Raw genomic sequence first — 21853 nt, forward strand, 5'->3', positions numbered from 1 at the left:
CGTCTGTTACCGTCCACCTACTGGTGTTCTTGAGTGAGTGAGTGAGAGAGCGAGAGAGATAGAGGCTACGTTCACATTACGAGGCTTTTGCTCAGATCGGAGTTTCTGCTTCTTCTTCTATGAGGCTGTAAGATCTGAGAACTGTTTAATAAATGATACACTACAGGTCCATAAGTCTGTAGACACCCAGCGTTTCCTCTGAAATCAGGGGGTTTAATAGGGAGTTTGTTCCTCTTTTGCTGCAGTAGCAGCCTCTACTCTTCAGCTTTAGACTAGGATGTTGGAACACTGCTGTGAAGATTTGATGGCAGCCCCAAGCAGGTCAGTGAGGTCAGGATTCAAAGATTTGTGGAAAATATCAGACTGCATGATTTTTCGCTTTAAGCTCAAGGAATTTTTTGGCCAATAGCAGCAGCACATCCATTTTCAGGCTTTCAGGATTTAGGCTACATTCACACAGCAGGTAGAAGTGGCCCAAATCTGATTTTTTGTTTGGCTGTTCAGATTATCTTTTAAATGTGATCTGTATCATCAGTCTGAACAGAGCAGCTCCTAAACTGACCCACATAAGCAAAAGATCAGAGCGTCACGCTGCTTCACGGCTCATCCAGAGGTAAACAATCACGACTGCCAACGAACGCCAGTCGCTCCCGGAGGATCAGCTTCATCTTCACCAGCATCACAGGAGCCATCATGAAGCTTCACTGACTGACAGCTGGGCTCATCACCCAGAATGTGTTCGAGCCGTAAAAAGGGCGCGGTCACTTCTTTGGTTCGCGTCCTCGGATTCTTTAAACTTTACTTTCAGACTTTAAACTGTTCTTTGACGCTGCAGCCTCGTTCTCCTGCGGCCGCGTTCGGACATTTCTTTAGAAATCTATTCGAACATGGAGGAGTTTTGGATTACATTTCTGGCATTTGGCAGACACTCTCATCCACAGCGACTTACAATTTGATCATTTTTACAGAGGTAGGTGAAGGTAGTGTGAGGAGTCTTGGCCAAGGACTCTTACTGGTATAGTGTAGGGTGCTTGCGGAGGCAGGGGACTGAACCCCAGTCGACAGCGTAGAAGGCAGAGGCGTCACCCACTACACTATACCATGTTGCTGGTTTGGATGAGTCCCTAATAATGTTTTGTACAGAAACATCAGCCTAAATGTTTCTGAGTCTCAGCAGCGCGAAATTATGATGAATGTCGACGTAAAAGTCTCATGCATTCCGATCTGGGTGTGCAGACTGAGTCGCATTGCCGCAGATCGGATACGTATCGGATTTCAGTACCACATATGAAAGCGTCTCAAATTGGAATTGAAAACGTCAGATTCAGTGTGTTTATCTGTTCACACTGACACATGTCTGTGTCACACTGCAAAAAATGCATCGTCAAGTGAAAATCATGTCAAATCTAGTCGACCTATTAAACATCCTATTCAGAGATGGTTGTGCACTTATAAGATTCTCTTGCACATTTCTGGACACTTGTTTCAAGTAATTTTGTTTAGTAAAAGTTATCTTATTATACTGGCAGATCATTTTTGCTGATTTCAAGCTGGTTTCATTTCTTAAAACAAGCAAAATTATCTGCTAATATAGTCAGATAACTTTACTACACAAAACTACTTAAAACAAGTAAAAATGCCTAGAAATAAAGTAAATAATCTTAAATGAAGTTTATAACATTCTCAACAGGCGAAATATGATTTATTGACTAGATTTAAGATCATTTTACCTGACAAGACACCATTTTTTGCAGTGCCCATATGAGGAAAGAGATCAGATTTGCTGCTGTGTGAACAAAGCCTTAGATAAAACGTGATTAACTGTTAAGCCCTTTACTGATCTTCTATGATCCCAAAGGTATTGGAAGGAGCTCATTCACTCCAGAGAACACAGTTCCCCTGCTCCACAGCCCAATGCTGGGGTCTTTATACCCCTCTAGCCCACACTTGGCATTGGGCATGGTGACTTTAAGCTTGTGTGCAGCTGCTCCCAGAGAATCCCATTCTAAGGTGATTATAAAAGCTGAACTTGAGGAACTTTCAGACATTTTATGGCCTTAAAAGTCTATTTTAAGTCTTACAGACCTTTTAAGGAACTCTGCCTGTAATGTGAACGTAACCGAAGAGAGATGGGCTTCATGTTTGGGCGTGGAGTGCATGCTCTGGACCTCTCATGTGAAAAGGTTCTGTTTGGTTGCGGCTTCCTCCAGCAGGGCCTGGACAGTGATGCCCACTTTAACCAGCCCCTTCTCCTCCAGAATGTGATGGGGCAGACACAGCTTATCCTGCAGAGAGAGAGAGACAGACACACGGAACAGGACAAACATAAATAAATGAGTTGGGGAGGGGTTTGCAGGAAGAATGAGAGCAGAGTGGACAAAAACAAACACAGACTACATTTTAAAACTGACCACACGCAGTAAACAGTAAGATTCACTGTGTTTGTGTCTGTATTAAGGATGTAAACGTCACGACAGGTCAACCCAGGAAACGATTCAATGCATCACAGAATCTCCAGTTTTGATCCTTTTTATCGCTGCTGTCGGAACAAACGTGCATAAAATGTGTGGCTCCCAAGGTGGATTGATTTTTGTTTAAAGGACAAAATGGCTCTTCTTAACATTTGGGTTGCGACCCCTGATCTAGGATAATATGGCACTGGACTAGCAACAACTTAGCAACTACCTGGGAAACCATAACAACGGCCTTGCAACAACTGTCTATGGCTGTGTCTTCGCTGGGCATCAAACTCATGATGAGGCTAACTCTTAGGTGGTTGCGCCACTTCAGAATTACCTCTAAAAATAGACCCAATACCCAAATGTGAGTATTACTAATTACACAGTAGTGGAATACAGACAGTAACGACAACACGCTAAGCTCTTTGAAAGATTTCATTTGAAAATATCCTAAGAAGTTTAATTAAGGCCATACTTAGGGCTGAGTATTATTATAATCATAAAAAACTGGTTACAATATTCCAGAATCGATGCAGTTGAATCGTCACCTTCAGATCGATGTGTTTTTACACCCCTACTCTGGATGATTTCATGCTGACAGAAAAGACAGTTCCGTTCATTTCTCACAACCACACAGTCACCAGCCTCCACAGACACTGACCGCTGCTTCTCTCAGACCGGCACATGGTTAGAAACCACAACAATAAAACTCGCAGGTGAGAAAAACCCAAAACTGTACATTTATTACCGTTCATTTACAGCCTCATAGAAACCGCAAAGCCTTACAGAACATTATACAGTAAATCGCCCTCAGATCAAAAGCCCCTGACTGACCATCCAGGCTCTTCAGCTTCGGAGATACAGAGGCTTTTGTAAGCGGTTGTGCCTTTTCCCTTAAATTGAGAGCTATGGGGGTGAAAAAGGTGCACAAGTCATTATTTCTGAGCTATCGATGCTTCATCCAGGGAGTTTGGGGGGTTATTCTTTCAATTAATGCGCAACTATCAAAAACAGAATATACAATTTTGTGTCTGTAGGATGTTTATATTTAGTCTATATTTTACGTTTTGTGAAATGTATTCAGGAGAATAATAAACAGAATGAGTCTTGTGGCTGTCATGAAAGAACAGAAGCACATTTATCGTATATAGGTTGCATTTAAAATGAACAAACTTGCTTCAGTACCAAAAACCAGGTCAGGTGCTGCTTTGAAAAAGTACATTCATTTATTAAAAACTTTACATTAATAAGGACACTGGTGTTAGTGGTGACCATGATACCCTCTCACTGGCTTATTAAACCCCTTATTTTATTTAAGTCTTTATTTCATAGAGTGATATTAGCAAACTTCAGGTAAAGAAACAGTATCTGATGTCAGGTGGACCAGCTCAGCGGGGTTGACCACCGTAGTCACCACAACCCCACTTCAGCTACTGCGGTGGTTACATTTAAGGTATTATTTTTTTAACAAAAACAGGTAATAGGCAAGTCTAGGTGTATCTGACACTTTAATAAATATAGTGTGATTTAAGATAGCAACAATATTTGGTAGATTTCTTAATTGAAATGTGTATTTGTCCAGAATTATTTTATAGTAGTGCTAATCAGATATAATAATGCATTTGAAAAGTTTATAAAAAAAAAAGTTTAAAAAAGAGGGATTTTTTTTGTGATTTTTAATGGCTCATATATCAGAAATGTTTATTACTATAAGACTAATACTAATTTATAAAAAATTACTGCAATATGACTAATAAATATCATATCTTCAAATATCTGATGTGCTTCAATGTAGAGTTATAGAATCTCAAAGTTGTTCCAATTTTTTTTCAGGTCATATTTTTGTCCTTTCAGTAAACATGCTTTTGAAATGGTAAACATGGTAGCTTGAAACTTCTTAAACCAAAGAACAATCCCTGAAGATCCCATGTGTCTCGCATCAATAGTTCAAAAGTTTTGACTTATCAAACGTTTGTAGTTTTCCATAACGTTCAGTATAAAGCAAAAAATTAAGGCCATCTTTTAAAAGTGTGTAAATCTCTGAAACTAATGAAGATACAAGCCAGAAATTTTACATACTATCCTTTGGACACAATGACATTATTTCCTGAAACTATGAAACAAATCTGAGATGGTCAGTCAGAAAGGCCTTCACATTAATTGACCCTATAAAGCCTTAAGGAGCAGCACTAAACAGAAAACAGCCTGTCATCGCAACCGAAAAGAACCTGGTGTGGAGCAGCAAAGCAGTCATGGAGGAACCGAAGCGAGTTAAAAAAAAAAAGGAGAAAGAAAAAAAAAATTTACCTTTAGAGATTGATAATATGGATATTTGCCGTGTTCTATGAAATGAAAATAGTGTGAAATTAGACATTTTTATCACCCTCACATATTCGAAACAATGTCACCAAAAAAAGTGCAAGTTCTTGTGACTTTGCCCCGAAAACAAAGCGTAATCCACATCCAGAGCTGCTGCTATTTACACGCTTGCATGTGGTTGATTAGCCCTTCAGTGCAGTGCAGTCAAGTCTCAGTCTTGTTAAAACAGAATAAAACAGTCCCAGAAGCCACTTAGCGAACTAGAAGATCCTCATACGACGCTATGTTACGTAACACTGTTCATCTTCCAAACAGAATCAAATCTGACAGGTAAACGTGCTGAGGATGAATAAATAACCCACATGACTGTAAATGTGTTGTGTACAGTGTAGAAGGTGTGAGTTGCTATGCTTTGTTTTAGCCACTAGGGGGCTCTGATGTCTCAAGCTTGTTCACCAGAGTGGCATGTGATTTATTAGATGTTACTGTGCAGCGGCTAATCAGCTGTTAATCCTATTCTGCTCAACATTTATGTGAGAACTGTGAATAAACTTAGATATGTGAAGACTGGAATGTGTGATGTGTGTTATGAGCGGGCAAAAGTACAGTCGTATGCAAAAGTTTGGTCAAACTCTGCGTTTTGTTGATTGTCTAAGTGAAAATAAGATCCTCCACAGAAAACATACTGCACTTTTTAATGCATAGTTACTGTTTATTTGCTGAATTTAACATACTGGGTAAAAACAAAACATAAAATGTGGCCTGTGCAAAAGATATGGCACTTTTTATATTTTACTGTTTTTCTAACATGTTAAACTCAGCAAATAACTGAAGGTATTCATAGCAAAATGCATTACAGACTATTTTTGAAAATGTTCTATTTTTTTAATGATGTGTTGTTGGTATTGGGCTTCACACTTACAAGAAATATCAACTGCTATATTATGATTAATACCATCTTTAATAGAGAAATTATGTTTATATTAACATCAGCAGTTCAAAAAACTCGCTATGTTCAAAATTGTTATAAACAGATATGCAACATTTTGGAAATGAAACCCTTGAAACAAAAACTGCAGAAAAATGTCATATTTAAGTGTGTTCTATAGGAGCACTATGTAGGATTTGGGGATTTGGAGACCTCTCTGGTGGATATGTGTAATTGCACACGATGATGTGCAAGGGTGTGTCTTCTGAGGACGTGAGTGAATTATCTACTGTTGTCATCACATCTTCATGAGCATAACAATTTTGCATTTGAGACCGAAATGTTGAGTCTGACCTTCTTTTAGAGCCTGTCTGTGTGATGTTAATATGTAAAGACATGGTCCAAAAATCTTCCCACCAAATCTTTCGCAGTGTCTCTGACTTTAAATGATTATTTCAGGGCGACTCACACATCATATTTTAGTGTGTTCCTTCTTTTCCCTATGCTCAGTAATGCTACTTCTTTCAGTTTTAACAAAATATTATGCAGTACTGCTTTAACTTATTTTCAGCTCAAAGCAACAAAACAATGTAATTTGACCGGGGTATTAAAACTTCTGCATAGACTGTGTGTATGTGCCTATGGATGACAGAATATCCTTTAATCTGTTGACAGTTGTGGTTTTTACATCATGTATGGCCTTTTTCTTTAAATGCAAGCATTCCCTCCCTCTTCTAACGAGTCTTTTCCTGTCAACTAATCACTTGGAACACCAACTCAGTGTCAAATCTTAAGTGGTAAAGAGAAATTTTACTGAATTGTTCCAATTATTAAATGGCTAAAAGGTAAACAGAGTCATTCAGAGTGGTTTGGTGTGAAACGCTCTGTTCTAGAGAAACCTGCCGAGTCAGAATTGTTCACAGTGGTGGTGATAGGAACCAGACGTCCACCTCTAAAAGCTCCCTCATAGAAAGTTACTACATGAGACGATGACCAGGCCTGATGATCCAATGGCTTTATCCATTATCTCTGGTCAAGTTTTCAGGATTTTAGCTGTGAGCTGGATCCTTTGAATGTACTTTGAATTTGAAGCTATCAGAGAAGATGCCAAATCTATGATTTCCAAAGCCAAATATAAAATATCAGCCATCCAACTTAAAGAAAAACACTGTCAACTTCTGCGTATAAAGTCATCAGAGGTAAGATATAAATGGAGAGAAAAAACTTGTGCCTGCTGTGGCAGTACGCTTTAGCCTAGGATGCTCGACAGTTTCTAAACTTGCTACTTTCTTTTGTCTTTTTTATGTGCATTTCAGCTGTGTGACTGTAATTTGTCAGCTTCATTGGGGTAAATATTTAGCTTCTCTAAAGCAGATGCATGCTTTATTAGATAAACAGTGTTGCACTGGTTGTTGGGTTTACGTTAACCTGTGCACTCAGTAATGTGTAGGTAATCTTGCTATTGTTTTGTCTCAATTGGAAAAAATAGGCATTTATAGCGGTAGCCAGGTAGGGGCCCACCAAACATTTGTCCCCAGGGTCCAATAACTTGATTATGATGATCGAGGCCTGCTGGTGCTGGATCATTCTTTTATGTTGAGATAAAATTTTATTTTTTTCAAATCTATTAATGGTGGAGAGGTACACGCAGGGCATAGTGAGGGAAAATAGTCCCCAAGTACTATTTTACCACCATCATCATTCCATATAAACCTCAGAAGACACGTGTAGGTTCACTGGTGGTTTCGGATGGTAAATAAAATACCTATATTTGTGTTGTACTCATGCTGACCCCTGGTTCCTGTCACCACCACTGTAAGGAAATGCGACTCAGTAAGCATAGAACAAAGCATTTCACATCAGACCTCTCTGAATGACTTTGTTACATCTTTTATGACTGAATAATGCAGAACTGTTTTAAAAATGTAATCTCAATAAACTTATGTGATTTCTGACACTGTATATACTGTTAAATGTACAGACAAAATTCAGGCTTTAAGATGGTTTCTGCTGTTTCTAGCTATGCAATTTACTTCTGATTTTAAACGCTCAATAAACGACTCCTTTATCTCTGAAATGAAGCTCTTTGAACATGGCATCTGTGCCTATTTTGATTATGAGACGATGAGGATGAGATATTTGCTGGAATATTACTGTAATAAAGCCTATGTGTAATTTTAAGACATTCCTCAGGTGTTGGGGGAGACCTTGAATTATGGGGAGGGAAAGTGCAGAACTACGCCACCTGCTGGCTGTGTTCAAAGCATTTTAAATCGCCATTCATTTCGCTATAGGGAAATTTTTGAAAATGGATTAAAAATCACTTACAGCTGGAACTTCTGTGAATCGGTCATAATGCAACCATACAAGCAAAGCAGCTACTAACACAATATAACAGCAGAATATTTTACCGAGTGAAGATTAAAATACCACTAAACTACAAACCCAGGCCTCAGTGAGTGGGAGATGTGACAGTAACATAATTTGCATGATTCTGTAGTCAGTTTGGGGAAAGACTACTAAAGGGGAACCCCACCAATTTTTCCAATTTTCTGCATAATTAAATGGCTGAGACGTAAAGTCATTCAGAGTGGTTTGGTGTGAAACGCTCTGTTCTAGAGAAACTTATCGAGTCAGAATTGTTCATAGTGGTGGTGATAGGAAACAGACGTCCACCTCTAAAAGCTCCCTCACCATTCATGGTGGAGGGATACATGCAGGGTGTTGTGAAGCAAAATAGTCCCCAAAGAAAACATATTTTTTCAGATTTCCCACTATTTTACCATCATCAATATTCCATATAAACCTCAGAAGACTTGTGTAGGTTCAACGGTGGTTTTGGATAAAATGTCTATATTCGTGTTGTAGTCATGGTGACCCCTGGTTCCTATCACCACCACTGTGAAGAAATCTCGGAAAGCTTATCGACAGTGAACCATTTCATGTCAAACCACTCTGAATGACTCTGTTTACATCTAAAATTGCTGAATTATGCAGAATTCAAAATCAGTGGAATTCCCCTTTAGCCTGCTCTGCACCCAAACAGCAGGGGGAGCTCTGACCACTTTCCTTCCCAGGATCTGGCAGGTCTGGTGTGCTTTGTGTGCTTTCTAGAGTGGTGGGGTGGTCAGTGTTATGTCAGTTCGCTCCAGCTGTAGGCCACAAACAGCAGCAGCAGGCAGAAAAGGTGCACCAGGCTCGAACCAATCAGATCCCAGATATGCCAGGAAGTGGGCGGAGCCTGAGAGGGAGCGACGCTCTTGCTCTCGTTTTCTTTCTCCTCTCCGTTCATCCCTCCGTCCACCTCCTTCGCTTTCTCGCTCTTGTCCAGCGCCACCAGCGCTCGGACTGTGGCCCTGACCGGCCTGAGGGAACACTGCAGAATATCGTACGCCGAACAGAGAGAGGACTGAGAGAGAAAGAGAGAGAGAGAGAGAGAGAGAGAGAGAGGAGGGAGTGGGAGAGATAGACATATAGGGAGAGTGAGGGAAACAGAGGAGGAGAGAGTTAGGGAGGGAAAGAGGGGAAAAGAGGGGAGAGGAAGAGAGGGAAAGAGAAAGAAGGGCAGAGAGGGAGAGAAAGAGAGGGGGGAGAAAGGGAGGGAAGGACAGAAAGTGGGGGGAGAGAAATATACCAAGAGAAAAAATAAGAGCAAAATGAGAAATACGAAGGAGAAGGAAAGAGTAGGTGGAAGTGGAGATCCAAGCAAGTAAAAACAAATGTATTTCAAATAAATACACAAACAACAAATGAAAGAGAAATTTGGAGGGTAGGAAGAAGGAACAAGGGAAGGAACAGGAACACAAGAAGGAGAAGAGAGGTCGTCCGTCAGTCCAGAACAGGAAGAAAGAAGAAAGGCAGTTAGTGCTCAGAAGGTCAAGAATGAGAACGCTTAAAGAGCCGGACAGCCACTCAGGCCCTGCTGACCACTGAGAAGGAGAGCTATCTTCAAGAGAGAACGCTATCTATCTATCTACCTATCTATCTATCTATCTATCTATCTATCCATCCATCTAGCTACGTATCTATCTATCTATGTCTATCTATCTTTCTATCTTTCTATCTATCTATCTATCTATCTATCTGTCTATCTATCTATCAATCTACATATCTAACTATTTATCCATCTATCTATCTATCTATCTATCTATCTATCAATCTAAATATCTAACTATTTATCCATCTATCTATCTATCTATCTATCTATCTCTCTCTCTCTCTCAGTGGACAGGTGTGTCAGGCTGAGGTGTTAGGAGGCGGATGCTCTTTTGCAGGTGGTCAGTGTGGCTAAAGCAGCGTATGCAGCAGTGGACAAACGCAAGCTAGCAGCAGGCAGGCTAAGAGAGCAGCAGCAGCATTACAAGAAACAAAGCAGCTAAGCTACAAAAACAACACACAAGCTTAAATTTGCTTCAGAGCAGCGAAAATCAACTTAACGAAAAGAAAAAACAATCTGTCTGTTTTCACATATTAGCACTGATACCTGTTACCGCCAGTGCATTAGCCTGACGCTAGTCATGTTTAGACAGTATTTGCACTAACATGAGGCAAATTTTTCTAAGTAGACAACAAAGGACTTTCTTAGGTCACTCTGGATAAGAGCACTCACCAAAAACGTAATCCAACAATGTTTGCAAGTGCTCTTCCTCACCGAGCTGCTACAGCAGCCAGCTGGAAACCAGTTTAGGCTAATGCTAATCAACGAATGCTGTAAAAAACATAACAGATGAGCAGAAACAGCTCCAAATTAACTTGTGTGCAACCTGAAGCAAAGCCGAAGTGGTGAAGCAAGCATGGCAAAAGCACAAGCTGCGTAAACAGCGGACATGAATATTCGCCAAGCATGAGCTAGCTTAGCTTAGTACTCTCTACTAGGCAAATGATGGACCAGCGTTCCTGTTTGTGCATGGTTTGGACTGAGCTCACTCCACTTTGTGGTCGGTTGTAAAAATTCTTAGCCGGTCAGACGTAGTGATGGTTTCACTGTGTTTCCAGAGTCGTACAGAAGAAGCAGAAAGATGGAGAGACGTATTTTTCAACCACTATTATCCCTGATAGCAAGAGAACAGTGGACCATTGTCGGCCCACTGAAGGGAGAGCTGGTGGTCCACTGGCGTTTTGCTCAGCGTTTTCTGGGCGGTCCACCGGTGGTTACGCAGTGTTAGACAAAATTCCACTTATCATCACTCTTTTTCCACTCACAGTCCAATTTACTGATTTTCCCTTCTTCCTTTCTTTAGTCATACTTTGTAAATTAGTTAGTAAATAATTCTAATCTAGTACAATCTAGTAGAGTCAGCAACAACATTTTCTATAACACTATTTTATATCAGGTCTAATCAATTTTTTTTCTCTTCTGTGCACGTTTATTCTCTAAAATAAAAGTCTCTGTGTATTTATAATCTGTCTGAGGAGATTAAAAACTAGCTAGCACTTGTATGCAGGACAGTAATCTGGGTGGCCTGAGGGTGGACCAGCAGTGGCAAACAGTCAGTTGACAGTCAGCAGACCGATATATGCTTTCTGCCTGGGATCTACTGTTTTTCTGGCACTGAGCTTTGTTTGCGGTGCTTTTTGGGAAAGCAAACCTTGCCAAAATGCGTCTTTGGGTACGACAGACCCAGAAAGTCAATTACTTTTTTCCACAGGAATCATTGTTTTGGCTGTGAAACTATAATGCTAAAGCGCTAGGCTAATTTTGCACATCGCTATAAGTGCTTTATGATGCTTAACTGAAACTCTGTTAGATACTTACTTAAGGATTCACTAAAAGGTTCATTTAAACACGGTTCTGAACTAAGCAGCACATTTCAATGCAGTAGTTGCTAAAAATGTGGCTACTGGATCACAATCAGAACAAAAATATGGAGGTCTCTAAGGTTTCCAAGCCCCTTGGTCTGCCTTACACTGTTAGAAATAAAGGTTCTGTTCAGGTAGATTTTTCATTCTTCAAGGTACAAACAGTGTAAATGTTCCCTCAAAGCTCCAACAGTGGTTTTAAGGTCTGATTGTGATCCTTAAATAAGTTTGTCCAGGTGAAAAGTTTGTATTTGTTCCTTTTCATAACCGAATGTTTTAAAACAGAACAGTAAAATAAAAGCCTGGAGACGAGACGGGGTGTGTGGAGTCAGTACAGCTTAGAACATATCATTTCAGTGGATTATGGTTCAGTTATGTTCCCTGACTAAAGGTACTGAGATGGACCCCTGAGGGTTCCACCCCAGTGACAAGAGGGGAACTGACCCAGTGACAGATTCATACCCTTATTTCTGAGTGTACTGATTGAAAATCTGCATTGCTGTTTTTCTCTCCTTGAGATCCACTGAGCAACTTTTATGATGCCCATTCTGTCGATGGCACAATGTTTACAATACAAGTAACTGCCTCAGCTCAGACTGTAACACAACGTAAACAAATGGTGATCACCATCAGCGTCATGTTGGCAGTTTTGTTAGAACGTTTGAAGGAATCTTTAAGAAAAGCTACAGAATCTTACGTTCGCAACCTTCTCAGATAACTTAGTCTGTCCACTCTGCGGTCATTTTGGCGACACTTACAGACAATTATTTAATCAGTCATACAAGACCATCTCTTGTATGATCTCTTTAAATGGATAGAGACCTAAAAACCTGACACTAAAGGCCAAATATCCTTTTTCAAAAACATATTTAAATATAGTTGTCTGACAAAAATTGCAAAGATAGCAGTGTTTGGCTCAAATAATGCACAAGCAAGTGTTTTTTCAGGCTGTTGCTTTTTTCACATACACACATTTCCACAACAAGGGGGGGCTTTTCCCACTTTCCCAGACTTTCTCCGTAAACAGACGCCATGTTTGGCATTAGGAGCTTTCCTATTCATTTTTCAACCAGTGCACTGTCTCCTCCTCCTTTATAATGTCTCTGCTAGCACTGGTGTAACAAATGTGTAATGCCACAGACTTTTATGGTACAGTGTTTCAGCTTTTCGTTCACATATTGATACCAGAAATTTATCTTGAACAAAAAAAAGGTTCACACTAATAAGAAAAAAGTGTATTTTAGTGTTATCGTCAAATGTAGAATTTTACCGGTTGGAATTAAATGGTAAGAATTCAGTTCCAGTTCCACTTCCAGTCTATTTTTATAGGGGCAACAATTTCTACTAGTATGGTAAATTTAAAAGAAATTGTATGCAACGAAATTTTAACGTGGTAATTCAAATTTAAAAATTTAATTCAAGTAAAAATTGAATTTGTCCATGTCAGAATTTTAATTACACGTTCTAACAGAATTCATAAAAATCATAAAAAAAAATTTATTCATACTAGTAAAAATTGTTCCTCACATTAAAGTAAACCGGGAAAAGACAAGAATTCTTACAAGTGACGATGGAAATTTTACACGCTAAACAATAAGACTTTTATTAGAATTTTATTATATATTAAATAATTTTTAAGAGTTTTTATATCTGAAATTTCATTTTTCACAACTATTAATAACGTAATTTGTTCAGATTGAATTTCTGATATCAGGAAACCCAGTAAAAGTAGAACAGAAACCTGCAGGCATGAACAGAAACTGATCTCAGCGCTAGCTAAGTGTGATACGCAAACATCTTTTTAGGAGCAAAGTTTTGCTGAGTAATAAAAAGGTCAAGGACCAAAGTAACTGAAAGAGAACTGAGCAGTGCTGTTCTCTATTTCTCCTTCACACATTCACATTCACTTCTTCATTCATCTAAAACTGAAGTTGGTCAAGATGAACTGTTGAGTGAGCGCTGTGTGAACCCATGCACCGGCGTTCTGATGACCGGACACCAGCTGGTGGACAGTAACAGCAGAGCGGTGACCATGGTGTAATGGAGGAAGCCCAAAGCCATGGTATTGACGTACTAATCCAGAGACATGATGACAGTCCAGTGGGAGGCAGTGTGAATCTGTGTGAAAGTGCAACTCCAGGATCTGACGCATCTAATCAATGTATAATCTCTGAAAACAGCCCTCGTCTCCTGACGTACCACCATATTGGTATTTTCTCCTTATAGGCTGTGGGCTGAGCCTCCAGAACATTTGTTTATCGATCTCTGGTGAAGAACTACATTCTTCTTTGTATTTACATGTGGAATATTTTTGTTAACGTGGGATTTGTGCACATTTTTCTAAAAACAAAGTTTACCCTTGTATACAGACAGTATGTCAGGACAAACACACAGAGAGCTCCAATCAGAGCTCATCTATGATGTGCCAAAGAGAAAGCAGGCCAATCAGATTAGTTCTCGGACCCAGAGCCTAAACGCAGGAGAATGTGAGAACTGCAAAAGGCAGACTAAAGAGGGACTGATATGAAGATAATGTCTATTGTCATACATTTAACATCTTCTAAACATCATTTGGGACCTACTATCCTCACTCTATTCACCTTTCATACCGCAGTGGTGGCAGCACTCAAAGATAATGACAGCCTACAGAGTTTCCTAACAAACGGCTTCGTCTAGAGGTCTGCGCTCCCTTGGGATTCCCGCTGGACTCGCCACAATACCTTGCGGTATTTTCAGCGTTGTGCTGAGTGAGCTGGTAACCAGTCCACTGTAGGCGCATGAAGAGAAATCCCGCAAATTAATGAACAGCTTAAATATAGCAAAACGATCACTAAATAATATATATTCAGAATATATAACAATATAAAATTATTTCATAATGTAAAACAAATAAATGAATGAAGTCATTCTAAAGAGCTGCAAAGCAGCCGATCATGTGAACAACACACTAATTCTCGCAGCTTACAGAGACGGTGGAGCCTTCAGTCCGACGGCCACAGCTGCCCAGCAAAACAACAAAAATAATCGCTCTGTGGTTTAATTACTGCTTTGTGTTTACTGGGAATAAATGCCGTTTGGTGAAGTTACTCACAGTGAGCCTGATGACCATGACTGCCACGTTATTTCAGCAGAGAATAATGTATTTGTGAACGGACTGTGTCAGATATTGGATGTCAGTTCACACTGACGGAAGAGAGTGGGACAAAACGCTTCGTTTACCAGGAGCGGGACAAAATGTTTCAGTTGCAGGCGGGAGCGGGACATAACGTTTCAGTTGTGGGCGGGAGCGGGACATAACGTTTCAGTTGTGGGTGGGAGCGGGACAAATGATTCAGATTTTCTGCGGGAGCGGGCCTAAAAAAACAGTCCCGCGCAGACCTCTAGCTTCATCCTGTTTAAATTTATGTATTAATTTTTATATACACAAGGATGTCTATCTGCTTTCATGCAAGCAGAGGTTCATCTCCAGTTGAATTGCAGACATCTCCAGTTCTTATCACCACCACTGTAAAGAAATCAGAGTGTACAAGTTTCTCCACAATAAACTGCTCTGACTGAACAACAGAATTATGGAAAAATTTAGAAAATCAACGCAATTCTCTTTTAAGGCAACCTCACACAGCCAGTTAGAGGTCTGTGCGTTAGATCAGTCTGTAAAGCAGTGCTGATTCTCAGCTTCAGATCTGATCTCGACTGTGGGCTACGGATCAATTCGGAGAGGTTTTTCGCTGGTTAATCATCCCAGTATCGATTAAATGTTAACTATTTGTTTAAAAGACATGAAGGAGCCCCCCAGTGAAGCCCCTGGTTTCTTGGGTGTAATTAAACCAGGAAAATATAATGTTGGCTCTGTTTTACATCAGCCTTCACATCTTCACACTCCCTCCTTCACTGGACCTGCATGTGTGACTTGCACGTATATACTTTCATCAAGTAGCACATTCTCCTGTATTAACAATCTCTTTGACCAATCACAGCCGTCTGAAGTCATCCTCTTGCTCCTCTATGAGCCAATGAGATGCAGCTTCAATGTTCTGAGTGACTAAAGGACAGCAGTGTAATTTGATATTACCAGAGTTGGTTTATGAGGAGCCTGGCCACTTCCTATTTCCCCTGTTATATCAAAAACAGGACTGCAAAACAGCAGTGCAGCACTGCTGTGTCTGATCCACTCATACGAGCACAACACACACTAACAAGTGCATCTATATAGTAAGTGGAGCTGATTCTTCACTTCTGCTCCAATCACGGCTGGTTTCAATGCCATATGACAGTATCGTGAATCGGACGCTCTGTTTTGAATTTTGATGAAGAATTTTGATGGTCAGTGTTTCAATATGTTCCACAAATAAACAATTTTGCTTAATTTTATTAACTGAAAACTGCTTGTAAAAGTAGAAGGAGGGGCAGACTGACAGCATCAGATGGCTGTGATTGGTTAAAAAGGCTGCCGACCCAGGAGCATGTTTCACAGTCACGGTTCAGATTTCTTCCCAGCGATCACGGTGTGTGCAGGTCATCATAAACCCTCACCACGTTACAATGTACAGTGGCAGCACATGCGGCCTGAGGCTTTCGCATGGTCTAAATAAAATTCCCTCTAAATAGAGACTGTACACTGCCTGTCAAAGTTCAGGGACTGAAATTCGGATTTTGCGCTGATACTTTTCAATTAAGTCAGTAAAGGTTTAGTGATCATAAAGCAGCTACATGTTAAAGCTTTGAGCATATTTGTATTCAACTCTCAGCTTCATGTTAATCAAAAGCCTTATTCGAGCTGGATTAGTACCTCTTTAACTCCGTGGAACCACCGGTGGTTCCAAAATGCACTTCGTCATATTCTTTACTTCATAACTTTTATATTTCATAAGCTACATTCAAAAGGTGGGGGTCGTATGAGAGCTGTAACTGTCTTCTTTCCAGTCAAATAGATGGGTGATGTAGTTTTAAAACTTCATAATAAAAGAAGCTGAACTCTTTTCGACTCAAAGTGGACATTTTTTCACAAATCTGAGCTGTAAACTGGATCTCAGACGGCGTCTCTTCAGTGATCTGCTCTGTAAAAATTATTTTTATAAAAAATACAAAGTGTGTCCAAGATTTTTGGCTTTCAGCAGTAAATTATAAGCATATGGCATTATGTTTATGATCATAAAACACATTTTCTGTTAATCTGAAGGGAGCTTTTAGAAAAAAACGACACTTTATATTCACTTCATGCAGTTACTGAATAATTTGCCTTAAGATTTGGGCATGTAAATTCAGATGGAAAAACAGGAGAATAACCTGAGAAGGTCCAGTAATGTAATTTGTGTGTGATTTGACTGGCTGATTTCTACAGGATAAAGGATCTGTGTAACTTCGTGCTCTGAAGTCTATCGTGGCACCACAGTAGGAGGTGAGCAGGCATGTTTACAACAGATGTAGCAATGGCTAAACTTTTCATTTTGGCTGGAGTTTCCCTTTACTACGGTAAGTTACTGACAAACTCACAAAGAATTCTCATTTGTATTCAAAACATTTTGAATTGAGAGTTGTCCCCAAACTTTTGACAGGCAGTATGCAGACTGTTTTTCAAATGTTATATAACAATATTAAGTTTGATGGTGTCATAAGGTTCACCTGCACACACAGTGGCCCCTGCTGGCTCTGCAGGAAGCAGCTTCACTCACCTCAGGAACGCCCATCTTCCTGCAAGCGTCCAGGAAGTTCTCCACATTCCTGCGGCACTTGGCCATGCTGAGCTTCGGCTGAGGGTCAGACACAGACAGAGGGGTTGCAGATGAGGCGGAATTAAGGGTTAAAAATACATTGTGTGTGTGTGTGCATGTAAACGTACTACTGCGGGGGACGGGACGTGGATACTGCCGACAGAGCGAGGTCGAATGTGATTGGCTAGATGACAGAGAACCACCCCGTCCATGAGGGAGGAGCCGAGGTCTTCAGGAAGAGCAACTTTAAGCCTGCTTTCGATGCTCTGTACAGAGAAATGAAGAGAGTAAACATACACTATATGTCCAAAAGTATGTGGACACCTGAACACCGCACCTATATGAGTTTGCTGAACAAATTTCCATAGTATAACAGTGGACAATCGATTTTTACATGCTATGCGCTTCAGCACTCAATGGCGCCGCTCTGAGTTTACGTGGTCTACCGCTTCGTGGCTGAGCTGTTGTTGCTCCTAGATGCATCCATTTCACACTAATAGCACTTACAGTTGTCTAGGGCAGATCTAGCAGGACAGAAGCTTCACAGACTGACTTGTGGCAGAATTGGCATCCTATGACGTTGTACTGCCAGTGTTTGCCTATGGTGGTTGCATGGCTATGTGCTTAATTTTATACACCTGTTCTCAATAATTAGTAGTGTCCACATACTTTTGCGGATATTGTGTAAAAAGTGATGCACTTCCTTTAGTATAGTCTATGTGATAGGCAGGTATACGCTGTATAGTCACTGAAAGTATTAGAATTAATTACAATTAAAGCAAAATCGTGTAACGGTACATAACAATTGCTTGAGGAATGATATCAATTAAAAAATCCTTTATTTAATTTCCAACCACTGGTGTTTTGCTCAGCGTTTTCTGGGCGGCCCACCGGTAGTTATACAGAGTAATAGACAAAATTCCACTTATCATCACTCATTTTACACTCACAGTCAAATTTACTTATACTTTCTTTAGTTATACTTTGTAAATTAGATTAGTAAATCATTTTAATCTAGCTCAATATCAGCAACAACATTTTCTATAAAATTATTTTATATCAGGCCTAGTCATGATTTTTTTCTCTCTCATTTGTTTGTAATATTTGTCTAAGTTTATTTTCCAAAATAAAAGTCTGTGTGCATTTAAAATCTGTTTGAGGTGATTAAAAACTAGTTAAAACTTCTATGCATAACAGTAATCTGGGTGGTCCAGACAATTGTCACCAGGCTATTGTTACCAGGCTAGTTGTTCGAGGCTGTAGAAGCTGGTCCAGAGAGCTCTTTACATCTACTGTACTATTAAACTTGGGCAGGAAAACACTCTTTCCCACCATATCACAGCAGTGAGAGAAGCTCTATGTGAGACACTTATTAAGATTTTTGTGTGTTTGTGTATGTGTGTGTGTGTGTGTGTGTGTGTGCAGGCATGTGTGTGTGTGTTGACCTCTCTGAGCTGCTCCATGAGTTCCAGCTCCTCTCGAAGCTGCTCCATCTTCCTTCTCATGGTGAACTGAGGATCCACTGATTCCAGACTCTTATGGGTCCTTAGGAACACTGACAGAAACATAAAAATAATATTCAAAACTAGTGTGTACCAATGTGGCCATTTCTGCTTTATATTAAAAAAAAAAACAGAAGAGAAAAGAACTTAAGCTTTAACTTTAGGAGATGCACTGAAACACAGTGGAGACACAGTGAAACACTGGATACAAATCATTGTATTCATGATTTTTGACAGTATTTTTGACTGTATAGTCGGATAAAGTAAACACAGTGATGCGTATCATAAAATGTATTGTGATGTTAGATTTTTGCCATATTGCCCACATCTATTCCATAAGTTCTTACAGAATCGGCTACAGATGTCAAACACTTAAGTGGAAGATTGAAGCAAAAGCAGCTCATCACAGCACAGATGATGTTCCAGTACCGGCCACAAGGTGGAACCAACGAGCAGCCGTGGAACAAATGCCAGCACCCGCTATGTGACCAGACAAGATGCGAGAGAGTTATCTGGTGCTAAAGGCCTCGAACAGCGGCCACTGAGACGGTCAGGAAAAACATCCACTCGCACTTCACAGTTTCGCTCGGCTATTTGAACACTAATCTAATTATTTGTTACTATTTTAGAAAAGGATGTAAAAGTGAGAGAGAGAAAAAGAGAGAAGAAAGAGAAAATAATGAGAAAAGAAAGAGAGACAGTGAGAAAACACTGAAAGAGAAAGTGATGGAGAGAAGAAAGAGAAGAATGATAGAGTGAGAAAACAGTGGAATGAAAGAAAAAGTGAAAAGAGTATGAAAGAGACATACAGAGAAATAGAGAGTGAAAAAACATTAAAGAGAAAGAAAAAATCAGAGGGATAGAGAAAGTAAGGGAGAAAAGAATGTTAAAGAAAGAGAAAGCGAAAAAAGGGTGAAAGAGAAAGTGATGGAGAGAATAGTAAAGATAGAGAAAAGAGTGGAATGAAAGAAAAAGTGAAAAGATAATGAAAGAGATAGACACACAGGGAAATAGAGAGTGAGAAAACATTAAAGAGAGAAAGAAAAAATGAGAGACGGATAGAGAAAGAGGCAGAAAAGAATGTTAAAGAGAGAGAGAAAATAGTGAAAGAGAAAGTGATGGAGAACAAAGAAGAATGATAAAAGTGAGAAAACAGTGAAATGAAAGAGCGAAAAGAGAGAAATGGAGAAGAAACATAGAGAGGGACAGAGAAAGAAAAGGAAGAAAAGAACGTTCAACAAAGAGAAAAAGAGTGAGGAAACAGTGAAAGAGAAAGTGATGGAGAGAAGAAAGAAAGAGAAGAATAGTAAAGAATGAGAAAACAGTGAAACCAAAGAAAGAGAGCAACGACTGAAAGAGTATGAAAGAGAGACACAGAGAGAGAAGTAGAGTGAGAAAACATTAAAGACAGAAAGAAAACAGAGAGATTGAGAGAGCAAGAGACGGAGAAAGAGAGAAAGAGAGACAGAGAGAAGAAAGAGAGCAGAACGAGAAGAAAAAGAGAGAACAGTGACAGAGAAGGAAAGTAGAGAAATTCTGCTCCCTGTTCTGGTAGCTTTTTTAAGATGTGTATGTTCAGCTTTAAGGAAAAGAAGATAAATGAACGGATGAAGGTTGGGAGGAATGGGAAAAGAGAGGGAGCAGTGTAAGGATGGGGAAAGAGCGATGAAAGGTCAAAGTGTAAAGAATGAACAGATGAATGAAGGCGATTAGAGAAAGGTCAGAAAAGTTCGGCCCCTCTCCCTCACGCGGAGGAAGCTGGACTTCAGGGCTCATTTAAAACCAGTAGAGCTCAACCTCAATCTCTCTCTCTCTCTCTCTCTCTATGTCCCTCTCTCTTTCTCTCTCTCTCTGTGTCCCTCTCTCTCTCTCTCTCTCTCTCTATGTCCCTCTCTCTTTCTCTCTCTCTCTATGTCCCTCTCTCTTTCTCTCTGTCTCTCTATGTCCTTCTCTCTTTCTCTCTCTCCCTCCCTCTCTATGTCCCTCTCTCTCTCTCTCTGTCTTTCTCTCTCTCTATGTCCCTCTCTTTCTCTTTCTCTGTCTCTCTCTATCTCTGTCTCTCTCTATGTCCCTGTCTCTTTGTCTTTCTCTCTCTCTATGTCCCTCTTTCTTTTTCTCTCTGTCTCTCTCCCTCTCTCTTTCTCTCTCTCTATGCCTCTCACTTTCTCTCTCTCCTTCTCTTTTTCTCTTTCTCTCTCTGTCTCTCTCTCTCTCTCTATGTCCCTCTCTCTCTCTCTCTCTCTCTCTCTCTCTCACAGTACAGCATAAAGATCACCGTGGAATAATCCACAAATAAGGCCACCAAAGGAGGTCAGAGCCAAAAAAAGAGCACCTTCTGTTTCATACAGGAAATTACATTTTTTATTCTTACCATGAGGAAGGAGACTTGAGGCAGGAGCAGGAGGCAGGAGGTGTCATGATTAGGGATGAGTATTGCTAAAACGTTTCCAATATCGATACTAAAACGATTCCATGGCTCTGATTTGTGAACGATATTTTTAATACCTTCTTTAAAGCCCCAGGGAAACCGTGTTCTCTTTCTACGGAGACCGATCCTGCTCTTCTACACTCTTAAAAAAGACGGTTCTTCAGGGGTTCTTTAGTAAAGAAAAAACCTCCATCCCAAATATAACACACCTCTTTTAGCTAATCAGGAAACCTAAAGAATCGTTGGCAACAGATAAACAGCTGAAGTGTCCAAATACTTTTTAGGCCCGACGTCTGTTTATCCTCTAAAGTTATGCTGTTGGCTGACGGTGATGTCATCACTCATCGACTGCAGTAGCCTCTGGCAGCTGGGTCAGCGAGGTCAGCATAAAAACAGCCAAAGACACAAAGCCAACAGCTTAACGCTCAGCTAACGACCTAAACTGATCGCTCATCTATGACGACGTGTATGATGATCAGGAGGTTTGTTCACTGTGTCATTTATTTGAGAAAGCCTTTCTGCAGAGATCTGATCTCTTTATTTTAATCGAACACAGCAGGACTATAAATACACACAACTCCATTTAAAGCCAGCTTCAGCCTCCCACAACAAATCTCAGCTCCAGATACGCTTCTCTCCCTCCACATTCCCTCCACTGCCCGTTTGTGAGTGTGTGTGTAAAAGTGGCCGCTACAAACCAACTTCAA

General features: G+C 40.1%; 1 protein-coding gene across 3 annotated transcripts in view; it reads right to left on the bottom strand.

The window, feature by feature from the left end:
- Positions 1 to 1362: 1362 nt before the first annotated feature.
- The window catches only part of lrch1 (leucine-rich repeats and calponin homology (CH) domain containing 1), a 98923-nt gene continuing 78432 nt past the window's right edge, over positions 1363 to 21853 (bottom strand). Inside the window, exons 17-20 of one of the 3 annotated variants that reach the window (XM_036576065.1) lie at positions 18662 to 18771; positions 17345 to 17482; positions 17178 to 17255; positions 1363 to 2285 (exon numbers count right to left, since the gene is read on the bottom strand). In XM_036576065.1, the coding sequence (XP_036431958.1) occupies positions 2172 to 2285; positions 17178 to 17255; positions 17345 to 17482; positions 18662 to 18771 (440 nt within the window). In that variant the 3' untranslated portion in view covers positions 1363 to 2171. Of the gene's footprint in view, positions 2286 to 8211; positions 9116 to 17177; positions 17256 to 17344; positions 17483 to 18661; positions 18772 to 21853 lie in introns of those variants that run through there. The other 2 variants (XM_036576073.1, XM_036576057.1) reach the window with 2 other exon arrangements.

The sequence above is a fragment of the Colossoma macropomum genome, unplaced genomic scaffold (assembly GCF_904425465.1).
Source record: "Colossoma macropomum unplaced genomic scaffold, Colossoma_macropomum, whole genome shotgun sequence".
NCBI lineage: Eukaryota > Metazoa > Chordata > Actinopteri > Characiformes > Serrasalmidae > Colossoma > Colossoma macropomum.